The sequence below is a fragment of the Echiichthys vipera genome (assembly GCF_963691815.1).
Source record: "Echiichthys vipera genome assembly, chromosome: 7".
Classification (NCBI taxonomy): domain Eukaryota; kingdom Metazoa; phylum Chordata; class Actinopteri; order Perciformes; family Trachinidae; genus Echiichthys; species Echiichthys vipera.
Window position 1 is genome coordinate 18,185,045 of NC_139832.1, and position 12,429 is coordinate 18,197,473.

Genomic DNA, 12,429 nt, shown 5'->3' on the forward strand with positions numbered 1-12,429 from the left:
AGTACATTACACAACATACATTAAAAGACTTAAAACATTCCTCTCTGCTCTGCGGTTAGCCTTGTTCCTGCTGCTCGGCCGCTTCCAGATTACTTCCAGTTGAAGGGAGACTGGGGTTGTAATAGCCCACAGTCTGTTTTAGACCAGGGGAGCCCTTTTAAGCCAGCCCTCTGTTGCCATTAGGAGAATAGTGGAGGACTGAGATATTTAGAAAGAGATAGGAGTGGTATGACGTGGTTATTGTTGTCGACCTTTTGGCTAAATATGTATTGTAGTCTTTTGTTTCCCTTTTCATTTTAAAGGGATAGTTCAGATTTGATGGGCTTATATGAGGTACTTATCCAAAGCAATGTACTGCTGTGGACGGGGGCAGCAGCTAAACATATTTTTTTTATTTTATTTGTTTGTGTTATTGTACGGCTTTGTTGTTTAAAAGGGCTAGTACGGATTCACCAGTCACGTAATAACACAAATAACAGTTTCCTGCCGTAAAGGGCTGTCTGACAGCAGGGGTAGGTGAAAATATAAAACATTTGATTAAAAAAAGTCTGCTGAAATGATTAGTTGATCAAGAGAAATTAATCAACAGATTTTGACTAATTAATGTCATAGGTTATTTAAGGAAAAATGTCAAACATATGCTATTTTCACCGTCTCAAAGGTGAGGATTTGCACTTTTATATAATTCTAATTGAATATGTTTGCGATATAGACTTGTTCCAAGAAACCAGGCAATTTGAAGACATAGCATTGGGCATACTGGGGGTTTTCTGAATGGCGCTTTTCACTATTTTTGACATTTAATATATTCAACAATTCATCAATTAATTGAAAAATGAATCAGCCTATTAATCAATAACCATCATATTAAAGAATTACACCTATAAATTACCATTAGTTGCAGCAGAAATTTGACCTAACGGTTGAAACAATCAGATACTTGTATCAATTCATAAACCTTCAATTGGATCATCACGTGATCACATCACAGCGTAATGTACCTAACGTAGTGTAGAGTAACGTAATGTAGAGTAACGTAATGTAAATGGGATGTATAGACACAGCAGTACTTAACTATAACACACAGCACAGGTATAAAAAAAAATATCCTGTTTAGCTGCTGATCTTATCCTGTACAGTCTTGGTACAGTACCATCTGGCTCTTGCTCCCCAGAGTGTCTCCTTTCTTGTCAGTCAACAGTGTGAGTGAGGCAGCCAGACCTGCAGACCCCAGCTGTTTGCAGTGTGGGCAGCAGTACAAGGTGCTCCTGTAGAGGAATTCAGCACTTTGGACAGCACCTAGACCAGCTCTCCTCACACTGGAATTCCAACACTGCACTCTCGCAGGCTGGGCCCAAGGACTTTGCGGTCGGAAATGTGACCACATTTCTACCAAGGTGCAGGAGGGAAGCTGTTTAGGAGAGGGAAGGAAAAGATGGTAGCTTATCAAGACGATGGAGCAGGCTTGGACTTTCTGTGCTGTTTATCAAGGTCTCTCAAGGTATCTCTGCTGCAACTCATAACGTGACTTGAGTGGCATGTTGAAAGTTTGATCTGATGAAGGTAACCGGGGTCAGTGTTAGCCCACATAATTTAGACTTATACTGTTTACAATTGTATGAAAGCATGCTAAATTATCACTAAAATAACTTGAGATGCAGTTGTAGGTACTTTAGGTTAATGGATCAAAAGTGTGACTATCAAATGAAATATTTGAAAAAGAAAATTAATAAAGAAAAATTAATAAAAATGAATAACTTTAATATATTAAAAACTTCACGCGGAGAACCAATTAAATGTAGGGCCTTGACTCACATTCAGATTATGAGATTGAGTGTTCTCAATAAACTTATCGTTAATCAAGTAAATATTAGTTATCACCAATAATTATCAAAGATAATAATAAAAATGACTCTAGTTAAACGAGAGTTCCTCGGGGCACCACCGTCATAGAGGGAGTGACAACTAATATAAAAGTCTCATTAAATATATTAAACTACTAATTAAGGGTTGAACACCGATAAATGTAATAGTTTAATCAGTTGAAGGATTTAAAAGTTATTTTCTTAGTAGAGGCTGATTCATCTTTGTGTGATATTAAATAAACAGACATTTGGTAAACACAAACATTTATTAACAAATTAATAAATGCAACAAACAAAACACAATAAACTAACTAAAGCTAACAGCAAAAGTGTGTGTGTGTGTGTGTGTGTGTGTGTGTGTGTGTGTGTGTGTGTGTGTGTGTGTGTGTGTGTGTGTGTGTGTGTGTGTGTGTGTGTGTGTGTGTGTGTGTGTGTGTGTGTGTGTGAAAAGCCAGCAGTCTGAAAACCTCAGAAGTTATAATCAGGTTATAACAAAGTTACAATTCTATCTAGCCGTTCATACAGTCCTATAACATGTAGTAATGCCCAGTTGGTGATTAGTTACCAGTCCATGAGATGGGAAAGATACGTTGCGTTGCTTGCTAGTCTTTTCCCCTTTGTCTGAGCAAAGCGGAGGCCTTCTCATAATCAAACTGAAAGTTCACGTTAATCCAGAAATGAACAATCATCTTTGGGGTGCCGGTTGCACCTACACAGTTTTGAGCTGATGTATAAAATATATTTGGGTTAAAGGTTCACAAAACAAAGGTAGCATGTAATATGCTTACATGGGCTTTTAATGATTGTGGTGGGTGCATTATGCAACATGTGTTCTTGGTTTTGTAATTTGTATAGTAAAGGTGAAAGAAGTTCAACATTTTCATTGTGGCAGTGGTATCACTGTATTTGTAAGAAATAGATCTCTTTTCTCTCTTTTAGGCAGTCGGGAAGCAGCGTTCACCTACGCCATCACAGCGGCAGGGGTGGCCCACGCCATCACAGCAGCTTGCAGCCAGGGCAACCTGAGTCAGTGCGGCTGCGACCGGGAGAAGCAGGGGTATTACAATCAGGAGGAAGGCTGGAAGTGGGGAGGCTGCTCGGCGGACATCAAGTATGGAATCGAGTTTTCTCGCCGCTTCGTGGATGCCCGTGAGATTAAAAAGACCCCACGCCGCCTGATGAACTTGCATAACAATGAGGCAGGGAGAAAGGTAAAGAGATTTTTTTCATAATCCCAGATTTTTTCCCCAGAAGTCCTTCAGAGAGAGCCAATGTCATGCTGAATGAAAGGAAATGAAGGATATTATGAAAATGAGCAACTCCATCTTTTAAGAAATAATGATGACCTGATTCAAATTATTCTAATACTGTATATTACAACTAGTTTTGGCCATCATTCCTATCAGTAAAACTGTACATACCAAGTTAACTGCTGAGGATGTAATGGCATTTCCTAAAAAGAAGTCAGATGGGGCAAGAAACATAGCTAGTTATGAGACCCCAACGGTCCGTAAAAAACCTCCATCAGAGTTTATAGACCGACTTTCTCTTACCCACTGTACTAGATTTTCCTTTGCAATGAGGGATGTATTATTTTGGGTGTGCTCACTTTTATTTTCATCTCCAAATCTAATGGTTTAGATAATCTGCCAAAACTGTTTAAGTTTGTTTACAGCTTGGCAGATTGTTTTATTGCTTGTGTTTCTTGACTCTGCGTTGTTGTACCAATTTTTCTGTGCTCCCTGATCTCAGCAATTCTTGTAACAATAAGCGATAGAAATTATGGCCAATGTGACAAAAATCAGACCCAAGATGTAATGAAGGGGAATTATCCTTTAAGAAGTCCTTGAAGAGTACTCGAGTGACATGAAATAATCTTCTTTCAAAGACAAATAACATTTTATGATCCTATACTTGACAAACTAGATGTGTACATGCGCGTGTTAATATGTTCCTTTGCAGAAAAGCAAACAGTCCCAGATAAAGAGCTCACACAGTCATGTGACAAAAGACTGATTGACCAAGTTGCTGACTATGGATGGATCGCCCAATTATCCTTTCAGCAGCTTGCTTTGCTTCAGCCAATTATTGACATAGCTTTCCCTTCTAAGAGGGTGTTTTTTCTGAGTGTGTTGGCAAATTTCATTATGGACATGTTTGTTTGCTATTAGTTTGACCAGAACAGTCACCCAGTCATGGAGGAAAGAGTGTGGTAAATGAGACTGAGAGGCAAATAAAAGAGAGGAGATTATATTATGTTGACAAAGGGATCTAATTAATAACTCAAGTTTTATTGTGTCCACTGGGAAAATGGGGCCGGTCCAATGGTTGCCAAATGGAGGACTGCCACCCTCTCTTTCCAGCTCATTTTGTGGAATTATGAAGTGTAAAGTCAGGAACAGGATATTATTGCAGTTCTCTGCACAATACCAAAACATGTCACTGCCATTTGACCGCGTCTATTCAGGATGTGTAAGCAGGCCAACAATGCCGGTGTTAACACAGCAGATGATATGGTCTGTGCTGAATGCCAGGGTGCTGGCATGTTGGACTGTCAGGGTTGAAGTTGGCACTGGAGCTGTCTGCACTCTGGGGCTCGGAAACTCGGATTCTAGGAGGATGTGCAAAAGTCAGATTTCCGCTTTGCTGAGACAGTAAGAAGCCAAAATCCCTCTTAGACTGGAAGAGGTTATTGAGGATACAGAGGTCTGAGCCTCTGAAACTTTAATCTTGCTGATAGTCCATACATTTGATTCATCCATCCAATTGTGTTAGTTTATGGGTAATTCTTAGCTAGCTCACCATTATTGGTAACTGTTACTGCTTCAGTGCACAAGTTTTAGATTTTTTTCGAATCCCTGGCAAACAGCTCATGGGGACTCAAGCGGAGTATAGACCATGATTACATGTACCTGTAAAATGATTGTCATTAGATTTGGCCAACAGAGACACGTAGAAAGTGTAGAATGACCTCTGCTGGTTATTGATTAAGACATTTTTTTTGCGTACATTTTGCTGTTTTTTTTTGAGGAATTGTATACTGTATACTACGTAAATTGTATAGATCTTGTTTGTTTTCCCTGCTAACTGCAGGGGGATCATGAGCCAGCATGTGGAGATTAAATTTGTAGTAAAAATATCCAGTATCTTCAAGACAAATGAGCTAAAATAATTATCCTGATGAGGAAACGGTTCCTACAATGGGATCTAGCTGACATTGTGTTTTCTAATAACTAATAAGAAGAATCATTGAAACAGAAAACAATTACAACAGATTCCGTGACTTAACCGAATGTACACCCAGTGAATCACCAGATCTCTTTTATCTTGCATCTGGGCTATGTGTTTGACAAGTGATCTTTAGATGGGAATATTGGACTAATTAGTAGCAGATCTGAGGCTTTGATGGACACAATTTAAGTAAATGTTTCCATGCATCCGTCAGACTCCTTATGCCAGGCATTCCTTGTGGTTTTTGTGCTATACATTTTTGGAAATCCTCATTCTGAATCAACATGCGAGGCAAGATTGACAGCTGACCCCGGCTTTTTATAAAGTCGGCGGCGCTCATGTTTTTTCAATCAAATATCCAAAAATGTTCCACATTTTGGGACTGTGACCACATGAGTCAGTGGACAGCACAACGATACTGAACAACTCTTGTGTACATTTTGTAAGTGTCTGATAGAAATGATGACTTGTGCTTCTGGCGAGGCAAGGTGCCAGGAAAAGCTGCACTGGAAAAATGCCCTGCCAACCAAACTTACATCTTATACTACAAAGTCACACGCTTTGTTCAAGCAATGAATCCTAATTTGGTTAAAGGAGTCATGTTAGGATTATTACAGACGTGTTAATATGACCCATTCAAACTCCAACCCCTTTTCCTCTGTTCCTTTGATTTGAGAAAAGTTCAGCGGAAAATGAAGGGAACAGGGTTTTTTTGGGTTTTTTTGAGGTTTTTTCGTTTCTTAGTCACACGGGGCAAAGGATTGACACTTAAATATTGACGACAGCGCACAATATTTCCCATATGCCACAGGATTAGGCCTCAAGGAGAAGACATTCTTCCCTGTGTGTACCATATGTTGGACATAACCTCAAAGAGAAATTCCAAGTCTGAGTGAGGGAATAACCTTAAAAAAAATCTACATTATTGCATTTAAAATTACTCTTTGACTAAAAGCATCTGAATATATAACTGTGATCCACTTTCATGCATATGGTAACATTGCTTTCTTGTGTTTATCACAATGTTTTTAAGCAGTCAAATAAACCTCAAGTCTCTTGTCCAGCTGTAAACGATTAATTGAGTTTGTCTTTGTTTTGTACAGTATGTGAAACAATTAATGACAATAATCTGGATTCAAGATGATTAATAGGATTACGAAAGCTGTTTATTTTTTAGTGATGGGCTAACATTAACAAACACATTCTGAAAACCTCTTTCGCGTCTGGTATGTATCAGATAAGCTTTTCGAATGTTCTAGTGCTCATGACTCCCTAACTTTTCCCCCTCATACTTCCCATGCACTCGCTGTTATGGTGGGGTACTGCTCATGGTGCTTTGCGTGGTGTCGCAGTCGCTCAAAACAGTAACTGGGATAACCAATGAATGAGCAGGAATCATTGTCTCGAATGACAACAAAGAGTCGAGACAGCCTGACAGCTACTCACTTTACGAGATCAAATGAACCGTTGTCTCAAACTGTCCTAAATGAAAGACATTTTCAAGTGTCTCTAAGAATAAGCTTGCTAAAGCACAACTTTACAACTAGTGACTAAATGACTAAAGTAGTAACTAAGAGGGTGCAGCTCTATTAAATAGATTATTTTCTTTTTGTAATTCAAATGTATACATTATTACTGGCAATGCATTGAAGAGAAGTTTTGTGTTCTGGGCTGTCGCATGAGCTGTTGAATGTGCATGTAGTATAATGGAATGTCACAGAGAAACTGATGGCATATTTTGCATGTATCAAAACTTGAAAGGTTTGAAGGATTCGATACGTTTTACATGTATCAACTCGAAGGAGCTTATTCTGTTAAAAAGAATTGGTTCACCCATCACTATTATTTTTCTGTCATTGATGTGGTTTAAGGAAGGTAGACAAAATTACAGGATGGGATATTACCAGTAAGTGCAATTTTGCCTCCCTCATGGCTTGCAAATGCATGTCATCCATGACAAATTCAGATGTGCTTGGGTTTATTTACTTAACAGATATGTGTCACTCTGCATGTACCTGCATGTGGCATAAACGCACTGAACCTACAGTATAAGCCACTAGCACAATTACCACTTACTAAAAGCATGAATGCAGATAGGAAATGTCAAATTGCCAACACAGTGTCTACCAAAAATTTAAAAAACATCTCACTGTCCAGTTTATCTGCCATATTTTGCATTTATTTGTACTTACATAGTGGCTGGGTAAGACTTAATAAACCCAATTAATAAACCCAATGTTTGGTCAATGTTTATGGAATTAATGCAGAAATAAATAATAGAGTGCTCTCAACAGTTCTTACACCAAAAGAGAAAATAATAGAATAGAAATACTTTATTGATCCCAAGCTGGGAAAATAGTGATGTTAACATGAATTTCATCTAGGAAAATGACAGCATGGTCAGAAAAATAATAACAAAAATGAAATTACGTTGGTTCACCATGATATTTCTTCCTGTTACCTCTAGTGACTTATAGTCATGCAGATAGTTGTTGTCTAAAGTTTTACAACTGTTTTGTTTTCTCTATTACTTTCCAGGTACTAGAAGAAAGGATGAAGTTAGAGTGCAAGTGCCACGGTGTGTCAGGCTCCTGCACCACCAAGACCTGTTGGACCACACTTCCCAAGTTTCGAGAGATTGGCTACGTACTTAAGGACAAGTACAACGAAGCAGTGCATGTGGAGGTAGTCCGGGCTAGCCGACTGCGCCAGCCTACCCACCTCAAGGTGAAGCAGACTCAGGGCTATCGTAAGCCAATGGAGACAGACCTTGTCTACATCGAGAGGTCACCCAACTACTGCGAGGAGGACGCAGCCACGGGGAGCGTGGGTACCCAGGGACGCCTGTGCAACCGCACCTCGCCACATACAGACGGCTGCGACCTTATGTGCTGTGGACGGGGCTACAACACACACCAGTACACCAAAGTGTGGCAGTGCAATTGTAAGTTCCAATGGTGCTGCTTTGTCAAGTGCAACACGTGCAGTGAGAGGACGGAGGTGTTTACCTGCAAATAAGGACGCATGGAACTCAGTGCCAGGATGTGAGGCGCCAAGGACTAACTGAATGAGGAAGACACGAACGAGCAAGATAAAAGTGTGATCTGGACCAGTGACAGATTTTGAAATAAAGTAATGGAATTTACACTATCAGCTCTTCATGGCATCGTTTTGCACAGCAGAATCTATCTAATTTCTTTCAGAAAGTAAATGCTAAATATCAATAGGTAATACCCCAGAACTTTACTGTCGCATAGAGATTGTGCTCATGTACTGATGTATTTACAGTGAAGCTGGGACTACAGGTAATGAATGAAGCCCTGGTGGGAACTGTGTTTTGCACTCTGGGATTTGTAATTGTTAAATTAACAAGAGACTTGTGCATGGAGAGGAAACACAGTAACCTGGGAGTTGATCAAAATGACAGCAGCTGATGAGGGGTGACTGGCAGAGATCTGTCAAGTCTTTGATCGAAAACCTTTAAGAGTTTTGTCGTATTTTCACTAAAGGGGAGCAAAAGTGAATCTTGACATTGATGACCCCCCAAATTGTCTGGGGCTTATGTTGGAAGTCTGTAGAAATGAAGAACATTTTGTAATTATGGTGCGTTGGGGTGCGCCAAGATCGGAGTGGAGAACTCTGTTAAACCCTCTGCTGCCAACTGGAATACGGTGGAGTATGTTAGTTTTCCAGTCACACTGGAACTGTCTGTTCTGAACACTGAAAATAAATTGTTTATTTATGTTATAGTATCTTAAAACGAAGCACTAACGGGTAGAGATGTCTTTTTTGTACTAAGTGTAAAGAAAAATACTTTTTAGAAACTCTGACTGAATATGTGTGTCTATTAGAAAATGACCCCCCCCCCCCATCCCTAAAACGGCTCATCTTTCCTTTTAAAAAGAAAGAAAGAAGGTTTCACTCCTAGAACTACTCTGTGTTGAGAACAAAACATCTTTACAGTGTGTTTCACATTCAAACACCTTTTACTGTAGCATGTTTGTTCAATTCATAGACAGTAGCAAGAAAACTCATTTAACTGCAGAAATCCTTCCTCAATTCATTAAACATGAAGCTGATATGTTGCTGGATGTGTTGTCGAGTGCTGCACTGATATTTTCTATTCAGATACAACTTATGAGAATTAAATAAACTCCCATGTGACTCAGTTTGGCAGTTCATTGCATAAACATCAGTCGGAGTTGAGCTTGCAGTCTGCTCATAGTTTAAAGAGAGACACTGATTAATATGTGTTCCAGAAGTCTGTAACGCTCTTGTCAGTGGTGTGATAATTAGTTGCAACTACACACCTATGGATATAATAGCAGCAAATGAAACCTGCAGAGGAGGAGATTATTATTATTTAGCCTAATATGCCCCTGAACAAGAGCTTATAGTTTAAGTATTTTTTTTCACTTAACATAACACGAACTTGGATGTGATTCTTGTTCTCATTAGAGCTGTAGAAGAATGTTGCTCCTGACTAGATTAGCTCTGTTCTGCAACAATGTTAAAGGACAATTCCACATTATTACAACTTTGATGTTTAGGAGATACAACAATGTTGTACAGATCCATAAAGACTGATAAAGACAAGGATTGCATCCAAAATGTAGGTTAGAATAAATGTACAGTTAGTCAAATGCCATTTCCCACTGCATGTGACAGCTCAGCTCAACTCAGCTCTACTCAACTCTCTGTTTTTTTGGTTTTCCATTAGCAAACGTTGTGGGTTGTACCTGGTACTTGTTTTGGTACCACCCCAGTCGTGGTTCCAAGCAAGCTGGGGCGATACTAAAAGGTGGCGTTAAAACACTGTGGACCACTGATCGACATTAAAAAAACATCCTGCACAAACACAGCCTTTTTACATAACCAAGCTACCGTCAGTATGCCAAACTAGGATGTACACAGTACGTACACTACTCTGTCGATTCCTTTGTTTATTTGCCATTGAAAGGATTGTGTCATGGCAGTTTCATGCGGCGACACTATGACGATCGGCTGAGAATCCCGCCTCCTGGTATTATCTGCAGTGGAAAACCAAAAGACAAAGCAGAAGCAGAGCCATTTCGTACAGTAGAAATACAGAGGAAGTACGGCAAAACTTGAACCAGTTTGTTAACTGTTCGCGCCTTTAATCTTACAAATAACTTAAGCCAACCTCCTTTTTAGCTGTCTCAGCATTCCCAGACAATTGCTATTGACTTACTAAGTACAAGGTTATGATAATTAATGAGGGTCAAAACTCTAAAAAATTAGTAAGGTGCTCCAAGTATTTCCTGATAAACAATAGTACCTCTGTGCCGGGTCTCTGCTGTCTGCTCCAGAAACTCAGTGCACCCCGATGTTGTTCGCCAAGATATTATTGCAGTATTTATTCATGCTAGTCATTATTGTAAATTTGAAATTTGGAAAGAGTATAGTTAACTGTTTCACCGTGCTAAGCTAACTTAAACTGATTCCCTCCTGGCTCTAGCTCCACACTTGACACACAGACATGAGAGCAGTATAGATCTTCTCATTTTACTGTCAGGATTAAAGTGAAAAAGAGAACTTCTGAAAAAGTCAAATAACTCCTTTTATACATGCAGTGTGAAAGAGGCTAAATGAACCATACATTGACACAAGGTTTTGGGCTGAGAATGTGCAGTGCTTTGTGGCACTTAATGTTATAACCACTTTTTGTTTGTTGACATATTCATGCTGTTGTCGTCTATTCAGCTTTATTCTATAATACCATACGTTTCAAGGTCATGTGAGGTTCAAGGACTATACAGGCCAGTTTATCTCTTGGTTTACATATTAATTTATAGGTTTAGAATATATAATATCTTTTGCACATTAACAATAACCATACATTTTAGAGATTTACAGACTTATATAGCCTAGTCTTGCACTTTGCATGATTAGTATTTTGTATGTGCATCAGTCTTAACTTATTTTATTCCAGCAGAGGGACTACTCAGATGGATCACACAGTTGTCATGTAAATAGATTTGCATATTTACTCAATTAAAGTAACTTATTAATATAACAGCATGTAGCCTTATTCTGACATGTATATGTTCTTCTGAAACAGATAAAAATAACTCCAAATGGAGATATAAAAAACATGTTTCTTTTGACAAGGATGCAAATACATTTCCACACATAATAAAGTTGACGTGTCTTTAATTTAATGATGAGTTGTATTAAGAAACATACAAGAAAGCCCAGAGTACAGAATCCCTATTCTTCATTTTGCTGTTTAATGTATGTTCGTACAAGAATGTTCCCACTCAGTGTTCGGTTGCCCATATCGACTGTTCCAATATCCAAAGCTATTATTTTCATAAATGCTCTCCCTGTGAAGAAAAACACACAGGTTTGAAGCCAAATTTGAGTCTGTTATTCAAACATTCCAACCACGCTTAATATAGTAACTGGCAAATGCATTAGGAAGCATAAATCATTAAAAATCAGAAATAAATAAATCCAGCAGTGTGCTGACTTGCTGACATTATTTTGTACATAGCACATTTTCATAATATGCTGTGGTCTTCTGTCTTGGTTGTGGCACGCACGGAACAGAAGTCAATTATCTCTCCCAGCATGGAAACAAGCATCTTCTCCATGTTTGTCTTAAGCAAAAATGTGATCAGAAACACAAAAAGAGAAAGAAAAACAAGCAAGAAAGATTGTGTTTTTCCATTTAAAATAAAAAGAAATGCTCCCCACAAAAATTAAATCCCTTGTTGCACCCTGCAAAATGTGATTATTCATCAAGTTGGAATTGTTTTTTGTTTAAGGATTAAAAGAACGTTTACTGTTTTCAATCTCTTCAAAGTAATTGGGACTTCTGACTTGGGTGGTCAACCCATCTGTGGCACTTTACATGTTTATTTTCTATTGTTGTTGGAATGGCAGGTGATATTACCAATATACTCTCAAGGCATGATGCGGTATCATTCATGATACTTTGAGGATAAACTGAATGAGGATTTAGGACGGACAGAATAACTGGCTCAACACTCAAGTCTCTCCTAATGCTTTCTGTGTTGGCAGAGCAGTTCGGAGTCACTAAATGCGAAGAGGACCTTCATGCAAATGACCTGAAGTGAATAGGAAGTGGTTCAGTGTGCCTCTTGTTTTTAGACACACAAACAAGAGTGTAGTTCTTTTATGAGGGTGTTTTTGAGATGGATGGGATGGCTTGATGAAACAAGGAGGTGCATGTGTAGCCGGAAACTGCGAGTGAATAGAGTGGCTATTTAGGAGAGGAGCTAATTGAGAGTGGTTTGGAGAAAGACTGGGTACACTATATAAGTAGGAGCAGCTGTCGAACCAAGTT

General features: G+C 38.9%; 1 protein-coding gene across 1 annotated transcript in view; it reads left to right on the forward strand.

Annotated features, from left to right (window-relative positions):
- Positions 1 to 9,221, forward strand: part of wnt7bb (wingless-type MMTV integration site family, member 7Bb) — a 31,666-nt gene extending 22,445 nt beyond the window's left edge. Inside the window, exons 3-4 of the mRNA XM_083916271.1 lie at positions 2,805 to 3,076; positions 7,635 to 9,221. Of these exons, the coding sequence (XP_083772397.1) occupies positions 2,805 to 3,076; positions 7,635 to 8,114 (752 nt within the window). The 3' untranslated portion in view covers positions 8,115 to 9,221. The remainder of the gene's footprint in view (positions 1 to 2,804; positions 3,077 to 7,634) is intronic.
- The last annotated feature ends 3,208 nt before the right edge of the window (positions 9,222 to 12,429 follow it).